The 19,385-nt window shown below is 48.0% G+C and overlaps 1 protein-coding gene across 2 annotated transcripts in view; it reads left to right on the top strand.

Moving 5' to 3' along the window:
* Positions 1-19,385, top strand: part of LOC126536805 (cell adhesion molecule Dscam1-like) — a 505,486-nt gene that overhangs the window by 387,200 nt on the left and 98,901 nt on the right. For both annotated transcript variants that reach the window (XM_055074009.1, XM_055074008.1), the window contains exons 5-7: positions 55-360; positions 4,003-4,272; positions 16,054-16,461. In XM_055074009.1, the coding sequence (XP_054929984.1) occupies positions 55-360; positions 4,003-4,272; positions 16,054-16,461 (984 nt within the window). The remainder of the gene's footprint in view (positions 1-54; positions 361-4,002; positions 4,273-16,053; positions 16,462-19,385) is intronic.

Here is a 19,385-nt window from a genome sequence, read left to right as displayed (position 1 = left end):
GATTGATTGATTGATTGATTGATCACACCACTTGGTTCTCTCTTTTCCCCACAGACACGTCGAACTACCTGCCGCCTCGGATCCGCAGACTGAAGCAGACGGTGAAACTGTCGGCCGGCGACCCGCTTCGTCTGGCATGCGTGGCACAAGGGTACCCTGCGCCCACCTATCGCTGGTACCGCAAGAAGGACTCGCTCACCATCCCGCTGGGCTCCAGCACTGGAAGCGGAGGCAGGATACGCGTGTACCGAGGCTTCCTGCTCGTCCAGTCCACCATGCGACAGGATGCCGGCACCTTCGTGTGCGTCGCCAATAACACGGCCGGTGAAGACCGCGCCCTCTTCGAAGTCGTCGTGACTAGTGCGTATTACGGTCTTCAGCATGCCCGCACGTAACTCGCGAAAACTGATTCAATGCTTGTTATTAATCACACGTAATCATATTTTTGCTAAGATGTCACGTATTTCTTTCCAAGCGGTAACGTTGCTGCTAAATTATTTACTTTCGAGGGTAGTCAACTATACTAGTGCGCGCTACCCATTACAAGTAATTCCTTACATGTCATAAATCACGTTTATTCATTCTTTTGTTAGCGCACCAACGCCTTTCTTTACAAGCTGTAATGCTTCGGCTAAACCAATTACTTTCTAGAGCAATCACGCACTAAAGCACGTTAGCCATTACAAATCACCTCATTCCTTGTGAATAACTACATTTACTAATTGTTTCGTTAACAAATCAATTACCTTTATTATAAGCTGTAATGTTTCTGCTAAATTAGTGACTTCTAGAGTAATGAAGAACTACTTATTTGATTCAGTGCTTTGTCGCTTACGAAACAAATGGTAAGCAATCATACAACACAAAGAGTCAGAACGCATCGATGAAAGCTGTCAATGAAGATCGCTTTCGCCCGTGGCAGTTTACAACACTGGAAGACCAACACAGAATTTTCCCACAGGGACGCGTATTGACATGATAGTGCAAGGGTCTGGTATTCTTCCAGAAAAAAAAATAATCAGTACGAGTAGATCAAAATAAATATCTTCCAACAACAGCCTTCCTACAACGCGTCACGAGCAGATGCGACAGGCAATTTCAGAGGCTAGCGCAGGCACTGATAGTGAAATCGCAGACACTCTTGTAGTTCCCGCTTTTATATAAAAGAAGAAGAAAGAACGTGCGAGGCAATTCCACAAAATCTTTTGTAAATAACAACTCTTCGTACTGCGCGTCAGCAAAGCAAAAACAAAACAACGAAAGAAAACCGAACCAGCTCGCTTTTGTTTTGCAGGAGCTTGTGGAATTTCAACAAACATGCGTGAAAGTAACAAATAAAAACAAGAATTAATTGGTTCTGTTCGTGTAAATGCTCACTTTCTTCATTGAAGTAGCTCAGATGAACTAACTGTGATCATTTAACGAGAGTAAATGCTCAGCTTCGTTATTAAGACATACTTGGACTATTTTGGCGGAGTGACGGACGGGTGCAAGCAAGTTCTGCTTGTGTGTGTCCACTTCCTTGTCCACACCAGTTATTACGGCTAAACGACCATAAGGAGATCAGTTACCCCATCAATGCAAAATAAAGTTCCATATTATATTTAATCTTGAATATATTCCGGCGTTTTACGTACTAACACCACAATTTTATTGTGAGGCACGTCGTAGTAAGAGCCTCCGGAATAATTTTGACGTGCCCCCAATTCACGAAGCGCGGGCGTTCTTGCATTTCTCCCAATTCGAAATGCGGCCTCCGCGGCCGGGATTCGATCCCGCGACTTCGTGCTTAGAAGCGGAACACCAAAGCCGCTAAGCCACCACGGCGGGTTGAAATTCTACCTAATCCTACACTAAAACCAGACTCTGACTGGGATTCCAGATTTTCGTTCGATTGTTGCCTAAAACGCAGCGATAATGCAGTTTTGTGAAACGCACAGTGAGAGAAATTCTATATGCGCACATGTCTGCACCAATCCTATTTGATTCATATACGTGCTCCGACTACATAGTTACACTGCTTCGTTTGACTAAGACATTGGTTTAGTTAAGCAGTCTGACTCGAACGAAACCCTTTATTTGTAGGGCACCGTTCCTGCATAAGTAACGCACTTCTGCAAAGCAAGAAAACGAATCTGGTTGTTCGCCATATTAACTGCACAGTCGCTTGCAGAACCAGACGGCGACGAATAACTAAAGCGAACGCAGGGTACACATGTCAATCGTCGTTAGCTGCTTCGAAAAAGCCGTACCTCTTCACGAACACAAGTCCCACGTTTTTATATTTGCACTAATCTCATTTAACCGTTTCGTTAGAAGAAAGCGACCGGAGACATTGCATGTCCTAAAGCAGTTCAAAAGTGTTCGTAGGTTGCATGCTGTTAAAGATATTGATCCATTTCGAGCTGGCTCGTTTGCTGGAACGACTACATTCGTTCTAGTCACTGCATATTTAATATAATTTCGCTGTTTTCTCCGTAAGGTCGCCAGTCATAAAGACAGTATCGAACAACTGGAAAGGAGAAGCGGAAAGATGGGGAGGGGTCTTGCTGCACATAGACGTAAATGATGACTGCAAGGAAAAACAAAATAAAAACTTCAATATATGCAGAAAGGACAGTGCTCGATATAACCATTAACTACAGAAAAACAGCTGGATATATCACAATCGTCACAATCAGCAACGCAGAATGTAGAGATCAGAAATTTCGTTTCTTCGATGTATCGTTGTTCAAGACGGCGCAATAAATGGTTCTTATGCACAATACCCGCCCCGGAGGCTTAGCGGCTACGGTGTTGCGCTGCTAAGCACGAGGTCGCGGGATGATATCCCGACCGCGGCGGCTTTCGATGGGGGCAAAATGCAATAACGCCCGTGTCCCGCGCATTTGGGGCACGTTAAAGATCCCCTGGCGGCCAAAATTGATCCGCAGTCTCCCACTACGGCGTGCCTCACATTGAAATCGACCTTTAGGCACGTAAAACCCCAGAATTCAATTATGCACAACTACAGTGCAGCACGTTCCCGCTAGTCATATCAGTATAGAAAACTGACTACTTCAACAAAACAACATAACCCAGTTTTATTACGCTGTTATAGGCGAGCGTCCTCACAATTTATCAAAGCAGAGTGATTGAGTACAGCGGGCAAAAAAAACAGGCATTAAAAAGTTCCTGAACAAAACGTGCCTTTTTCCTTGCCAGTAACACATCCAGCCAGCGAGTGTAACAAAAACACGGCGATATTAGCAACATCCGGTGAAGCTCTCTTCAGTCAACTTATGTAAACTTGTTATTGCAACTCGGCACGTGCATTCGGCTTGTTTGTTGGCGAGAGAAGTTTATGCATTTTCAACCGTTAACGACACCGCCTGCTGCCCACTGCGCTCATGCCGTTGTGGATAATAGGGATCAGTAATTGTAATGGTAAGTGTAAGCTAAAGCACTTTATTGCGGCTAGTTATTCCGCTCATTATGCAACGCCCATGACTAGTTCACAACGTATTTTGACTGGTCACCTCTGCGTCGCCTGTTGTCCATGCTGTACGTTAAAAGTAGTACGAGGATAGTCGTGCCAGAGAAACGCACTGTGTCACCTCATAGATGACAATATTGATGACGACTTCAGCGTATCCAAATAAGCGCCTTTAAATGTGTACTTTTTGCGCGAAGCTCTCGATGTTGCACGGCTCTGCTCATCATCTAGCTACTCTGCGACAGAGACGATTCCTCAGCTTCTAAAATTACGTAACTAATAAAGGGAAAGTGGGACATCCACCCAATCGTATGTCAATTGCTACAAAGGAAAGGGTTTCCTTTGTAGCAATTGCTACGATTGGGTGGATGTCTCACTTTTTCCTTTGTAGCAATTGCTACGATTGGGTGGATGTCTCACTTTATTAATTACTTCTCGCCACCTTGCGGGCTTCCGCAGAACTATTACGCCAAAATTACGCCAAACGTGACACACGTGGCCGCGCTTGTACCCACCGTTCCTCGCAGTGCCTCTGAAGGTGACCGTGAGTCCGAGCAGCGTGCTGACTCGCGAGGGACGCACCGTGGTGTTCAACTGCTCGGTGCGCGGCTTTCCCGTGTCCGCGGTCACGTGGCTTCGCAACCAGCAGCCCGTCATGCCCGGGGGCCGCGTGCGGGTCGTGGACCAGACCGAGCTGCACGTGAGCGCCGTGCAGAGGTCGGACCGCGGCATGTATCAGTGCGTCGCCTACGGACACGAGAGCTCGGCCCAGGGGGCCGCTCAGCTCGCGCTTGAAGGTTGGTGTTTGCGCACTCCCCGTCGCGCTTGCGCAAGCGCGTGCGCTTGGTTGCTTGTGTGCCTGCGCAGCTACTCGAGAATTCACGCGCGCAAACGATGAGCATTATCGTGGCGTACTGGTGCAGATGTATCTACCGGAACGTGTCGGCAGACACGAGGTGCAGAGCTGGCGGTGACAACTGGCGGGTGCCATGTCTACCCGAAGCGAGCGTAACTCGAATTTCAATCTAAATATTTGACCTGCTTCAATACTAGGGCCGATGACATCATTTCTTTTGTGCTCAAGCAAAAACTTCTCGATTGTGCTGCACGGCATGCACGCCGTTCGGAATTCTAGCAATTCACAGCAGTGGCAATGCGCTTCATTTTTTACCATATCGGCTGTAAAGAACGTTCGAGTAGTGTGCCGCGTACTCTTACGTGTGCGTGCGAGTGTACATGCGTGCGTGCGTGCGTGCGCGATTGGGTGTGTTTGCGGCTATCGATTTTTTAAACGAGTCCTGAACCACCGCAGTCCGCGAATATCATACGCTGCCGTGAACATCGCAGCCAAATTTTGCAGTCATGCGCGGCGCGTGGAGCTCACAAGTGGAGCGCCAGGTCACGTTTTTCACGAACACTCTCTTCTCAAAAGAAGCCTACTCCTCACTCTTTTCTGGGCGCTTTACGTCGTGACGTAACATATTCCCATAGGCGGCTGCTATTGGCCAATAGCTGCACATCAACCAAGAAGGTGTTTCGACTAGTGCGCTTCTTTCTACTGTTACTGTGTATAGCTATTCGCGCAGTTTATTACACAGGCTCAACTAAAGGAAAATCTGCTTTCGAATTTCGATAATAACTACGTGCTTCGGCAAGAAACCGACTGTCGTCTGCTCACGCTCGACCGCGGCCACCCACGTCGAAATTAAACCTTGGACGCCCTGCTTATCGGTGTCGTAGCCGTCTGGTCTCGCTGATTTTGTTTAATTTCGAACATTCAACTATCCTCCAACGATAAGAAACTTAAGATCACACTTCACGCACGCTTGTCAACGCACACTCACTCCTGGCCGCTCCTGGCTAGGCTCCTGGCTAGGCTCCTGGCTAGACGCCTTGGCAGACTTCGCTTCGGATTGAGCTGTTGACAGCCCTTCGAAATGCGCAAGTTGTACGTGGCTACTAGCAGCTACTATCCGTCGGTCAAGCTGGTGCAGGACAAAGCCTGTCCTCACCACGTAGCACTGCCAAACAGCTGCACATGAGTGCGAGCGTGCGCATAAGCCCTGTCGTGCACAAAGCAAACGATGTGCATACGCACTACAGTTGCGTGCAGTTACGGTGTACCGCGGCCGCCGTGGGGTGCCACGACGACTGCGCTGACTGAGCCTTTGGCGCGTCATATCGCGTTTGACACGTTGTAGGCGCCACAGTCAAAAATAGTGGCGTCTACCTGAGCGTCCAAAATCAAATATGAACTGCGCGCCGCGATGGAGTTCAGTAGGCGGAGCGTCGTTAGGGACGCCCCGCTCCGCTATAGCCTTCGCAGTGCAAGGCTTTAGGGAAGAAGCGGGAGCACCCCTATATTGGTATCATGCGTGACGTTCGATTGCCAGTAACTCCGCTTATGCCGACAGCATTGAAGCAGTATTTGCGACAAGGCATTTCTGAAACAGTCTACTTTAACTTCAAATGCATTTCTCGACTTCGATAAAGAGTTGCTCAGGGCCCCATTAGCTTGGCGCGATCTCATTCATCATTCCACTTACTCTCCCTTCGTTAACACCCATTTATTTATCACTAATGGCGCGCTTCGGACGGAACCACAGAGCACAGAGCGAACGTGTGTATATATATCTCTCATTCTGGGGGTACGTTCGTGCCCCATTCAGGAGCGCAGCAGTGCCGCCACGTGGCTTCTTTCTTTTTCCCTCCACTGGCCGACACGGATACAGAAGTTGCCTTCGCAAGCATTGTATAGCTGTGTGGAAATGGTCGCTTCCGGTGCCTTTTGTGCGCGATTTCAGCGAGCCTCGTGCTGGCCATAAATAGGTCAAAGAGAGCCTTCGATGTATGCGTGCTTGCGTTTATTCGTTCTTTAATCTTGTTCTTTGCCGTTCCGTCTCGTCTGGGGCGGCAACAAAGCCGCCATTCGGACTGAACACTATCGTTTTTGTGCTCGGCCTACTTCTGTGTACAGAACGTGTACGCCGAAATCGATTGCGAACAAAGGTAGTGCACTACGCTTCTTCGGCCACCTATCGCCCGTCTTTCGATTACAAACATGCGATTCTCGCTCTATTTTTTCTTGCTTTTCTTTTTTTTTCACAGCACATCACGTCCTTCATTTCCCGGCGTATTTACCTTGTTCCCGTGTTTTCGTCTGTTAGCTCTCGCATTTGCGAAAATTCCGTCGCGAATACTAGAGTTACGTTTGAAAGCATCTCTAGGAAAGGAATGACGCATTATCGTAAAACAAGACGATACGGCTTTGTTTTGTTTTGTTTTCGTTGAAACAAGGGCTGCACTATTTACCCGCCTATATTTGACACAGATAACATTATCAAACGAAGGAAGGTACGACTGATATTTCGCATTACAGCAGGCAAAACTCGTGTAGAATAACTAGTGCTGGTTTCTACGCTCTTCCACTCCGTCAGCCAAGGTGAACTAAAGAATGTTCCTAATCATAATGCACAAGCTATCAGCAGGTTATAATAAACACTGTTAATAATAATCACAAGATGTACCCCGAAATTCAGACAACAAATGCATGTGCACTATGCAATGACTTAGCGAATTTACCTCACATGCTCTGGTGATGTCTTGCGTTACGCGGCGATGAGAGCAACACTTCTTCACGTTGGGATGCGGTCCTACACAGTCCCAACCTCGAAGAATAGTTATGGGCTGTCCAACGGACCCGCGACGCGGCGGAGAGGCTCGGCCTCTCTGTCCCGATGTGGGAGCGGCCCGCTGCACGCTAGTGCGCGCCCTAAAGGACCCTAATAAAGTTTTTCATCCATCCATCCATCCATAATAAAATAGGTGCCCTCAATGAAGCCAGGCGAGAGTTATCTTTAGTATATAGGATGTTCCAGCTAACGTTAGCCAAGCTGTTCAACGAATATATATATATATATTGACACGTGTACTTATCGTTATCGGGCGACCACGTTTCGCCGCTTAACAACTGTAATCGCACAGCGACGGACGTGCCTGCATGTATCCGACGTTTCTGGAAAGTTATCGATGCTTCTATCCGTTGTCTGTTGTCGCCGAACCTTATGTTATCTGATTTCATCACCTGACGCGAATGGTGTAGAACTTTGTGGAAGGCACGCGGGTCCGAACGATTAGTCTGGAACATTCGACGACTGCTCTATAAAAGCCGACGCGCTTGACCCGCTGATCAGATTTTCGACGATCGCCGACTGTGTTCGCCGCTTTCGTTGTGCTATAAGTGTAGCCTGTTTTGTGGGCACAGGTTCGCCCAATAAAATCTAGTTTTGCCTTTCACAGTATTGCCACTGTGTTCTTAACGTCACCACCACGTGACAATATATATATATATATTAGGAACGCGGCACATAGATACAAATTTACGACCTACGTCGTTCATTCGTCATAACGCCATAGGTCTTATAATTGTATCTTGCACCTTTATCCTAGTTTTTTTTTTTTTTTTTCATTAAACACCTAGGCCAACTTCAGCTGGGATACACGGTATAAGGAGGCGTTGCCGCACCAGGAAATCTTAGACAAACACAACATTGTACTACTCACTAACCTTAGTAGTAATTCCACTTTGACGCACTTTTACAATCGTACCAAAGAATCAAGAAACCTAACATCACTGCTGCACTTGCCCTTTTTTTTTTTACTGACGTGAAACAAATAGTAAGAGACCCATTGACATCAAGGCTGTAACGGCTATACGTTTGAAGGCGGCAGTAAAGACAAAAACGATCATAAATCCTGAAAATAACCAGTCTTCACAAAGGACCCTGCCACGTATAACTAAGAGCATTCTAAATTAAAGCGATAGAGCAACTATGCCTAGTTTGTCAGACAGGACTGGTCCAAGTCAAGAGCGTCAATCTTTGAGGCACAGCAGCTGCTCAGCCAGAGTATTTCAGTTATCACAGGGCGGAACGATCGCACTTATCTCTGCAAAGGCTAGGAGCGAACAGGGGACGAAGGCAGAAGTGCAAACGTCTTCGCCTAATATAGGTGCACTTAGTGATGTGTTGATGATGACGAACTCATTACTAAGTGCATCTATCATCAACAATTTCGAAGATATAGTAAAAGCAGCGGAGGAATTCTATACTCACCTGTACAAAACCCAGAGTAGCGAGGAAACCTCCTTTGAAAGTAGTAATCAAAAGGTTACAGAGGTTCCTTCTATGACTAGCGATGAAGTTAGAAGGGCCTTAGAAGACGTGAAACGAGGAAAGGCGACAGGTGAACATAGAATAACAATCGACTTAATCAAAGATGGTCAAACCATTTGATTCAATGCCATAGTGCAGTTCGACAGTGTAAATAGCTGAAATCTTCTAGATGTAGTACACCTATTCTGAACCGCTTCACCTTCTCAGTAAAGCTTGAAGAGACTGGTCATTGTTTTTCGTTGTTACATCATGTAAAAATTTTGGCGCGAAGCAATCTGTATCATTCTTTGTTCACCTCGGGCTCTTTTCTTAAAGTTAAGTAGTGCAGAAGTGGCGGGCACCATCGATGCTGCGGGTACTATTTACTCCACCTGGCTCCGCCAAACAAATCCTAGCAAAAGTAACCAAGCTCAAGCTTCTTAATCTCGATCGGCCGATTCTCGTCACCTCCGCCTCATGGTCTCTTCTCCTTCAGTCGTTGCACTGAGTCTTCATTCCTCCACGATATGCGTATACATATACGCTCCCGCCGTCATTCACAAGACGTTTCTTATGTAAGTGAGGCCCGCGATTGGCCATCGTCGTGGCTATCGCCTCGTTACACGTTACCATGGCTACGGCTACCATGATTTACAGATGGCCAAACGCCTATCAACGAAGTGCTCTTACATAAGTGAAGTTGTGCGATTGGGGTCTGTTATGCTTTCACTGACGCTCGCGCTGGACTTCGGCACTTTCCCGTTTAGCTCACTCCGCGCCCTGATTGAGAGGAGAGAATGGGCAAATCGTGAAGGTTGCAGATACGGAGGTAGAATTAACGAAGGCTTTTAGTTCGTAAGTGCTGTTTGTATTTAGCCGGTCACTGCAGTGGGCGTAACCAGAATGATGATGATGATGATGATGATGATGATGAAACACGTCATATTCGGCGCACAATGGTTCGAATCTACGTGAAGCGACGCTTTCGTGATGCCGTTGTATAAATGCTACAAAACGGTTCGTCTACTGCAACACGTTTTGCAGCGTAGCGATTACTGGGCCCAGAACAGCATGTCGACGGCTCAGTTTACTTTTCCACTATCTCCAGGATCGGCCCGCTTCTTCCTACGAGCTGCCGACGCCTCGATAGCTGCGCGCGCGTGCGTCACGCGCATCCTTGCACACTCTCGCCTATCAAATTTACGTTTTTATATCCTGTACCTCTTGCAAACTTGCGATATTGCGCACCCTGTGAGGCGCTCGCGTATGCTCAATGCTCCTCTAGTTTTCTGTTATGTTGAATTCCAGTGGTAGATCCAGATCAAGTTTTTTTGCTCCGCATGGAGCAATCCTATTCCAATTTCATAATGAGAGCGTGAGTTGTGTGTTCCAATGACAGATTGGGACCAGCCACCAATTCCGCATCGCTCTACGGAGCAAACATATTTGCTCCGCCGAAATCGGCAGATTTGACCGGAAGTCCGCGTGACGTATTTCCTTCACCCGCCTCTGCTTCCTATCACGGTCGCCTGTTTCCGGCTGCGGGCAGCTATGGAGAACACAGAAAACATGGACGCTTTGTCGCGCCGTGCGTTTTTGTTCCTGCTCCTGGATAGTGACAGCTCCGACTCGGGCACTATAAGTTCCGAAGTCCAGTGACGATTCTTCCGACGCGGAAGAAAAACAAACGCACGGAATGCCGGGATGATCCAGATGATGGCGGTGATGGGAATGAGGCCTACCCGATCCACCTCTAGTCTAGCGCTCTCTCGCTTGATTTCCCCTTACTAAGTGGGCACGTGGCAGCGCACGCATTCCATTCGCATTTTTGACGAGAGCGATCTCAGTCGGAACGACGCGCTCCGTTCGTGATCCGGCCGAGCGCTCGCGATCTGCCATTGGAATTCAACATTAGATACCTCCAATGTAGGTGAAGTCCGCCTTTAATGCTACAAGATAATGCGTCACTGATAGTGAGGTCGAATCTCCGTCTTCCAGCGCAGCAGCCCAATCCTCTAACCATTAGGCCATGATCGGAAGCGTGTTTCTATCTTGCCAAAATCGCCCTTTGAAATGTCTGGCATGTACGTCACGTGTCACTTTCTCACCTTCTTTGTTCGTGGTTGCCAGCACATTGAGACGCTGTGTTAGACTGCACTCCCTTTCAGCATCGTCTTATATATTTTTCTCACACAGGTACCTATACAAAGTGAGTGAGGTCCGCCTATAATGCTGTCGCATTTAAAAAAAAAGAGGGCGGACTGCAAGAAGCCAGTAGTCCTTAAATTGATACAACTTGATGAAACCGCAGAGCGCCCTTCACGCGTAATTTAGTCGGAGTACGCGGTAGGGAAAATAGTTTGTAAATGTTAACTGCCACCTGTGTAGTCCGTACCCATTGGCCACGCTGCTTGTTCGCGGGTTAGTTGCGTCCAGCTGTGGTGACAATTCATGAGGTGACGTCCTACAGTGACGTTCAGCAGCTTGACTTAAAGGGACACTAAAGGTTACTATTAAGTCAACGTGGACTGTTGAAATACCATCACAGAAACCTCGAAACGCTTGTTTCGTGCCAAGGAGAGACTTATTTTAAGAGAAAATGCATTCTGAAGCGTCCGCGTACCTCTAGCGCAGTTAAAATCGCCCGCCCTCCGATCGAGGAGTACTGACATCATGGTCTCATAGTGACGTTGCGCCATCGGTGAGTAGAACAGCGTCCGCAGACGGCGCTACGGCTTTTCTGCGGAAAACGCAAACGCGCGGCCAGAAACAGAGCCAAGACAGAGCCGACAGCAGAGCGAAAGCGGGAGTATGGTGGCTAGCGGAAAGAGAAACGAATTACGTCCCACGGCACACGGAGAGTCCGTTTTCGTTAAACTATAGGCTCCGGCGAGCTCGCAGCGTGGTCGGCGTGGTCTGTGAGAAGTGACGAGCCTTTTCGCACTCGCAACAGGGCATAAAAGAGTGCGAATCGACGCAAAATTCGGCCTAGAAACGTGCTTCGCCACAGCTAGGGCTCAATACGACCCAAGCTGGCACGAACCAGATGTCGTTTCCCGCACTGCCACCAGGCGCCGCTACTATACCTCAAACTCCAGCGCAAGACGCCCAGAAGCTGGTACTTTATTCTATGACGCAAACTTCGACGCTCGTCGCAATGGACCCTGACACCGACAGATTGGCTCGCGATGGTGGGCTCAACTTCAGCGATTTGAGCACCGGCGAGCGCGACCTGCTGCTGAGGGCTCGCACTGCCGGCGTCGTTGCGTACTACGACGGCGGCCTCGACACCGGCTCTCCGGAGCGGGAAAGCAACGAGGGCTTCCCACGACATCACATGGACGTGGCATTCTCGCTGCTTGTTCCAAATGAAAGTTTCGCGAGCCAGCAGAACCCTCACAGCACGACGCGATAACGAAACTACTGAAACTCCAAAGTGTGCGCGGCGCAGAGTCGAGCGCGCAGAGTCGAGCGAAAACGAAACCTTTCGAACACCCATATTACTGAAGGGTAACGTCAAAATGTTATTTTTTCTTAGAATCGAATAGACGTAGACAAGTAGCATTTTTTTCCGTCTTATAATCGAATGAAATGATATTTTTAATACGAGTAGTTGAGTATTCGTAACACAAATTATGAGGAGTGCTTTCGTCATCGGGCTAGTACCGGAATGTCGCTGGGGGGTCTCAAATCGTGTCATGCATTTACCTCAATTTCTCGGTTACTAAAGCTCTGTTCGCGATTACATTGACGCCTTAGACGTTCTAGAACATTGCTCTACCACTTTAACTTGAGTTTTTGGTAACCTTTAGTGTCCCTTTAAGGCGTGCCACGTCTGCGACTTTGTGTCGTGATATGATTGCTTCATTCAGTTGAAAACGTCGCCAGTGCCCGAGAGATGCTTTCTTACCCCCAACTCGGATGTTCTAGCGTAGCGTGTCGCGTCTCGTGACGCGTAAAGCAACCGCAAAAGCACTAGGCCTGGCTATGTGACGCCAGTAAAATGGTCCCTCCCAGACGATCGTATATCATGCGTAAGGACCTTCTCTTCTCACTCCGAACGCGGTGCAGCGTATGGCCTCCAGAAAAATCCTGCAAGCTTCCCAAGTCGCGTTCGTGCCGTACATAAAGGTGCATGCTTTCGTGTCACAAGCGAACGTGAGCGCCGCGGCAGCGTCTGCAGCGCAACGTCAGTGCAGCATGCACGCACTCGCCGTTCGTGAAGGCGACAGCGGAGGCTGTTGCAAGACGCTCTAAAGCCATCATACGAGCCTCAAGGCAAAGCTCCCGGCATCAGACACATAAACGAGGCAAGGAGCCCGAAAGAGCTGAAGCGAATATCGAGCGCCGCAGAATGCGTTGGAGCATGCGCAGCGAAGCGCTACGCGCCAGCCCACCGCTGCGTGCGTATTTATCCGAGATTCCGGAGCCCTACGCGCTAAATCACGCTACCGTATCCACGGTGATGGCAGCGCGTGTGAGAACGCGAGCAAATCCCTACGTAGCAATGTTCATCTTTCAAGTATATATACTTGCAGCATTTCTATTATATTCTTCCACAGTTCACTTCATCTTTGTTGTTGTTTTTTTTTCCTTTAGGCTTGTGTAGTTCCTTCACTTGCTGTATCTGCAGAAAGTTTTATTTGTGTCACACTTATTTTATTTTGCAGACTAACGCAGCGGCGTATATAGGTGCGTGCTTGTATCTATATCCCCAAATCCACTTTGAAAGAGCCGTCATTTGCATTGTTGTCAAGGCGACGAAGAAGCGCGGCGAAGTATATCGGTGGAAGACAGGGGGCTGGCGTCTTCATTTCTTTTTTTCTTTTTTTCGGAACGCGTCCTCGTGGGAGTCGAAACAACAGATGAAGCTCGTTTAAAGAAGAAAGAAAAGCGTAAGACGGCAAAAAGACAGAGAAGTCCAAATCACCTCATGCAGGTTAAGGCGTCAATAAAAAAAGAAAAGCCCTTCGAGCCTGCGTCAGGAATCAAGCCACGCAAAAGTAAGACATCCATAAGTACTTCTCGCCGTCAACAAATGCATTGTTGTTACTAAAGTTCGCGTTTTCTTCGGGGTAAGTTCCTTCGACAGGTTGCTCATCGCGGCGCTAACTCCTCGAGCTTACGTCGAAGCAAACGAAGGGAAAAAAAAGGAAATCTTCACCGTTAGAATAAACCATTTTCCGTGGCTAGTTCTCCATCTTTTGTTACGTTATTTTCTTTGCTAAGCTTGCTCCACGCGTTTCGCCCTGATGAATGTTTTCCTTGGGACAGGACGGGGATAAGAACGCGCGACGATGGAAAGCAAGGCGCGCAAAGAAGTGGGTACTACGAGGGAGAAGGCGCCTTTGTGTTCCCCTTTAGGGAAATGCCTGTAGGCGACGCCTTATATCGCTCCCCAATTCGCTCCCTTGAGCTGCCTGGCTTGCTACGCACGACGGTTGGCGTCGCGTCTGATGATGATGCCTTTTTATTCCTTCTTTTATATTTTTTTTCCTTTCTTATTGCTGTTACTGTGTTCGTTGCTGCTGTTTCTTTCTTTTTCTTTCGTTCCCATCCAGGTTACGCTGCAGAGCCTGTAAACAACATCCTCGATAATACGAAGCACGAGGGGGCGGACTTAGCACGGTGGCAAAAATGGCTTGCGGCCTCCGAAGGAATAACGAGAAGAGAAAAAAAGAACAATTTAAATGTCGGTTTGGGTTTTTCGCGTTAGCAGTTTGCTTGAAAAGGGGACAAGGAGAAATATGAACCCTGTGTAATGTCTCCGTAGAAGTATTCTTTTTCTTTTCTTTTTTTTTTTTTTTTTTTGCAGAAAGCGCTTGCGACGAAGTTACTTGTTGGGATGAGTCTCGAGATGCTGCAGGAGACGATTACGGAAATCACTTGGGCAGCTGTGCGGTGTCTGATTATGAATACGCCATTAGCAAATCCAGAGGCAGAGATAACGCATATGTGTGAGACTGAAGATTTAGTTTAGTACACCCACCCACTTACTTTTAGCTTTCTCTCATTAAACATACGGTTCTTGTTGAGCTAGAACGAAGGTTTGCGTTTCGTTATACATCTATGTGAAGACATTTTGTAATGGTTTCTGAAGTTGGTGCTCTACTCGCGTTATCTTCCTTCGGGTGAAAAGTTAGGCAAATAATAGATGTCGCACGCGTCTTCGCAGACAGAAAATATATATAAAGAGAGAAACTAATGATTCTCTGTGAGGACACAAGATACTACAGATGACACTTTTAAGTTGGTATACAGCACGATACAGTGTTAAAGGGAACATTAAAGCGGCATTTGGGGACTCCCGGTAGTTCCGATTTCACACAAAGGCCTCAGCCACATTTTTTTTAACCAATATTGCTTGACCTACAGCTCGCTGCATCAAGCACGTTTTTCTTTTTAATTGACGTTCACGATTCATTAAGAATATCTTGGTTTGAATAATAATTAATTGTTTACTTTAAGAGTGTCCGTACGGTACTATTGAAGACGCGGCTGCGGCTTCAGTAGTTAAACACTTACACCTTTATCCTACCCTTACTATTTGTCTGCTGGTGGTATCTCACCATTTATATAAAGATCTGTGTCTGCCGTATCCGTTCGCTATCTTGAACTCTCTCTTTTTTTTTTCTCTCCTCTAAGTACAGCGAGGAGCTTGATTCGGAAACTAACTGTCTGCTTTCTGTGCTCTTCAAGCTTTGAGTAGAGGAACAAACACAGCTCCAAAGCCCATCTGTTGCCGCTCACTCCTTTCCAACCACTCTGTGCTCCACATGAGAGCAGATAAAAAGAAGAAAACATGAAAGTGCCAGTTCCGTTTAAGGATTGAAAAATAGACGGACCGTTAATGGCTCGTTGAGAAGAAGTCCACAGTTTCAAAGGACAGCCGAGGCAACACGAGCAGCGTCCTTAACGAAAAAATAGAGGGAGCGCGGAAAGAGGGGTGGGGGGGGGGGGGGGGGGCGAAGTAGAACGGAGAAAACCAGCTCAAGTCTCAATGGCGAATGATGGCCCTTTTCTAACTTCGTCCACGTAGCATCATTGCCGTGACAGAAACCATGGCACCGAGATGCCGCTAAGAGTAATAAGGAACACCGAAGGGAAAGAACTACGAAAAACCAATGTCCCGCGCTTGCAACCAACTTCCCTCGCCCCTATCTCTTAGCCGCGAGGCGAGGCATATCCCCGCTTTCTCATCTGCTTTGCTGTAACGCGAGACCGAGACGGATAGAAGCGCTGGATGCCTTGTTTTTTTCCTTCTCCGCGAGTGTGTTTGTGCGTGCGCGTTTCTCTTTGCGCGTATGCGCATTCTTGTGCGTGTGCGAGTACGTGCGCGCGAACGACTGCGGCGCGCCGCCTCCGTCCCCGAGGCACGGCTTTCTCATTTCCGACGTCGACCGGCCCCTATTCCGGTCGGTGCAGAGAACCCGCCGGACTTCCTGGAGGCCTTCCAGGACCAGCTGCTCAAGCCCGGCCTGCCCGTGTCGCTCAAGTGCTCCGTGACGGGCAACCCGCTGCCGCAGATCTCGTGGTTCCGCTACGGCCGCCTCCTGGCCGACCGGGCGGGCCTGCGCATCGGCGACTTCGTGGACGCCTCCGGCGTGGTCACCAGCTTCGTCAACGTGTCGGCCGTGGCCACCGAGCACGGCGGCGTGTACACGTGCCGCGCCGAGAACGAGCTCGCCTCGGCCGAGCACACGGCGCGCCTGTCGGTGTACGGGCCGCCGTTCGTGCACCGCATGGACAACGTGACCCACGTGAGCGGAGCCGACGTGCGCCTGCAGTGCGCCGCCTCCGGGTACCCCATCTCGCAGGTCGTCTGGAAGAAAGGTGCGCTCAGTGCAGCGCGTGGACGCCAGATGGCGCCGCCTGGCTCCGGGCCGCACAAACAAAGGGCAGATTTACACAGGAAAAGCACGAACGGTCTCTCATAGCAAAAGGGCGAAGAGATTCCGGGATACTCAAACATAGGGCATTGGGGGGGGGGGGGGGGGGGGGGGGGTACAACAGGTATGAAGTACTGAGAGATATTTGGAAAGGAATAATGGTGCCGGGGCTTACTTTCGGGAATGCGGTCCTGCGCTTGAGGGCAAAAGTTCAGTCGAGACTAGAAGTAAATCAGAGAGCTGTTGGAAGATTAGCACTAGGTGCCCACGGGAAAACCACAAAAGAGGCAGTACAGGGGGATATGGGCTGGGCATCGTTCGAAGCGCGGGAAGCTCAGAGTAAAATCCTATATAAGAAAAATGCCTCAGGAAATTGGACGATAATAAATGGGCAGCTAAGGTATTTAAATACCTACACAGAAAGAGCACTGACTCACAATGGCGGAAATGAACTAGGAAGCTAATCAGTAAGTATGCCAGACACGAGGACGGAGAAAGACATAGCATTAAACGACAGGTTAAAAACGCGGAAGGTAACAATTGGATAAATTCAATGGGAAAGAAGCATAGTGTTGAACTATATCGATACTGGAAACAGCAGATTAGGAAGGAAGCATTTGATGATAACTCAAGAGGCAGTGCCCTACTCTTTGAAGCTAGGTCATGGTGTCTTAGAACGCGCAGCTATAAAAAGAAATTTAACGAAGAAGAAGACACATGTACTGTGTGTGGTAAATCTGCAGAAATAATAGAGCACCTCATACTAAAATGTGGTGGTATCCATACCGATGTCGATGCAGGCACAGTCACGCTTCCTGGGGCCCTAGGGTTTAGAGATAACAATAGTCATGTAAATAAATATGCGGTGGAAATTGGCAAAAAGTGATTGGAAGATTGGTGGCTCAAAAGCAGAGAGGTGACATAAGGTTAAAAGTGTAGGAAGACGTATTTAAAGAAAATGGCGAATTTTAATAACTTACCACAAAGTTAAACAAAAATAAAAAGCTGAGCATGGTGGCCATCACCCCGTTTCAAAGGGGACGCTCCTACCTTCCATCCATCCATTCGCAAAGGAGCAAACATTCGCAACAGGGTCAGAATCGGCTCTGCTGCAGAAAAAAGGCCGTAGACGACTCGGAACGTTGTAATGGAATACGCACGTATATATCTAGCCAGCCGGAAGCGTGTGAAATGTCCATGCTCTGGAAGCGCAGATATTAAAGATGACTGGAGCATTGACTGGTCAACGGTGGAGATAAGCAAGATGTGATAAGGGTGTTGGTGGAAAGAAAAGCAGGGAAGAGGTACCGGCGATGTGGCCACAGGCATAGGTAACTTTACGAGATGAAAGAGTTAGGCAAAACGCTAGGTCATGGTATATGGCAGTTCATGTAAGTAGCTCGCACAAACTAGGTGATAGTCGCCACCCCTATTCAAAAAATTTAATTAGGTTATGGGCTTTTACGTGCCAAAACCACTTTCTGATTATGAGGCACGCCGTAGTGGAGGACTCCGGAAATTTCGACCACCTGGGGTTTTTTAACGTGCACCTAAACCTAAGTACCGCGGGTGTTTTCGCATTTCGCCCCTATCGAAATGAGGCCGCCGTGGCCGGGATTCGATCCCGCGACCTCGTGCTCAGCAACCCAACACCCATAGCCTCTGAGCAACCACGGCGGGTCCCCTATTCAAAGGCGATGTCATTAAAGATCAGCAATTATCATCTATACACCCTACAGTAAAATAAATAACACCTGAGCAAGTTTGTACACATCCTTCTTCAGAACAAAGCGCCAACAAACAACGTATGAAAGCAAACCGAAGTTTGTCTGCTTTCCTAAGCACCTTGTCTATTGGCCATTTTCTCTGAAGATGTGTAGAGCCTATCGTCCGCGTATTGCAGAGTTCTACCTGTAACGACACAAGGTATTCCTTTGCACTTGTGCATCTTCCTTTTTGTCTATGACTGATGAGCTTCTTCGATAGCGCAACTCATCTCGACGAAGCCTTATTTTCCCTAATGATTTAGTGTGTTAAACCTGCCAGTCACACTGTGAATGTGAGAGAGCTGGAAAGAAAATGTTCCTTCAGAGACGAAAGTTCCCGCATCACGCACGTCAAAAAAAAAACACACACACACACACACACAATTGTCGCGATCTACAGCCGCGCACTTCTTTCATAGTCTCGGGGGATTCACCGCGCTGTATTGCAAGCCACACGCTAACACAGGAATAACATTTCATTTGTATTGTGACAACCATGGTGCGTAAACCTCTGTCGCCAATAGTGTATCTTGCAATACGTTATTCAGACAATGTGTGCACCCGGACACAAAGCAGCCATTCAGCGAGATCACATGTATTCCGTGCAAAACTATAAAGAAACAAACGATAAGCAGACATATCAAATCAAATCAAAACTTTATTTCATCTCTCAACAAAGGGAGAAAAGGGGTGGCGGGAAAAAGCTGCATTAATGTAGCTTGACGAAGCCCGGCCCCTAAAAGTCGCAAAAGTCGTTGCCGATATCACTGCCCTCCTGCAAGAAAAATACCTAAGTGGTGGGTACGACAGCCCTTTCCGCGGGTGTGCTGTTGCAAGTTGTTCATAACACCCACAGTTTTCATCTTTCGCCTGTTTTGCGAGGTTTTCCTGTGATAGACGTGAGTATTGAGCAAAAGATAATTTTGCCCGTCATGTCTATCAGCCTGTGCTTTTCGGGGCACTAAAAACATCAACCTAACGTGGATATATCATTTCGTGGCGGCTCATGGCAGATACTACTTGCGACATTGACCTTCTTCTTCTTTTTTTTTTTTTTTTAGCCACTGAATTCCAGTTGCTGGGCACATTGCCTAGCAACCTG

The sequence above is a fragment of the Dermacentor andersoni genome, chromosome 4 (assembly GCF_023375885.2).
Source record: "Dermacentor andersoni chromosome 4, qqDerAnde1_hic_scaffold, whole genome shotgun sequence".
Taxonomy (NCBI): domain Eukaryota; kingdom Metazoa; phylum Arthropoda; class Arachnida; order Ixodida; family Ixodidae; genus Dermacentor; species Dermacentor andersoni.
The sequence above is the reverse complement of the archived record's forward strand: the minus strand, read 5'-3'. Positions and strand labels throughout refer to the sequence as shown.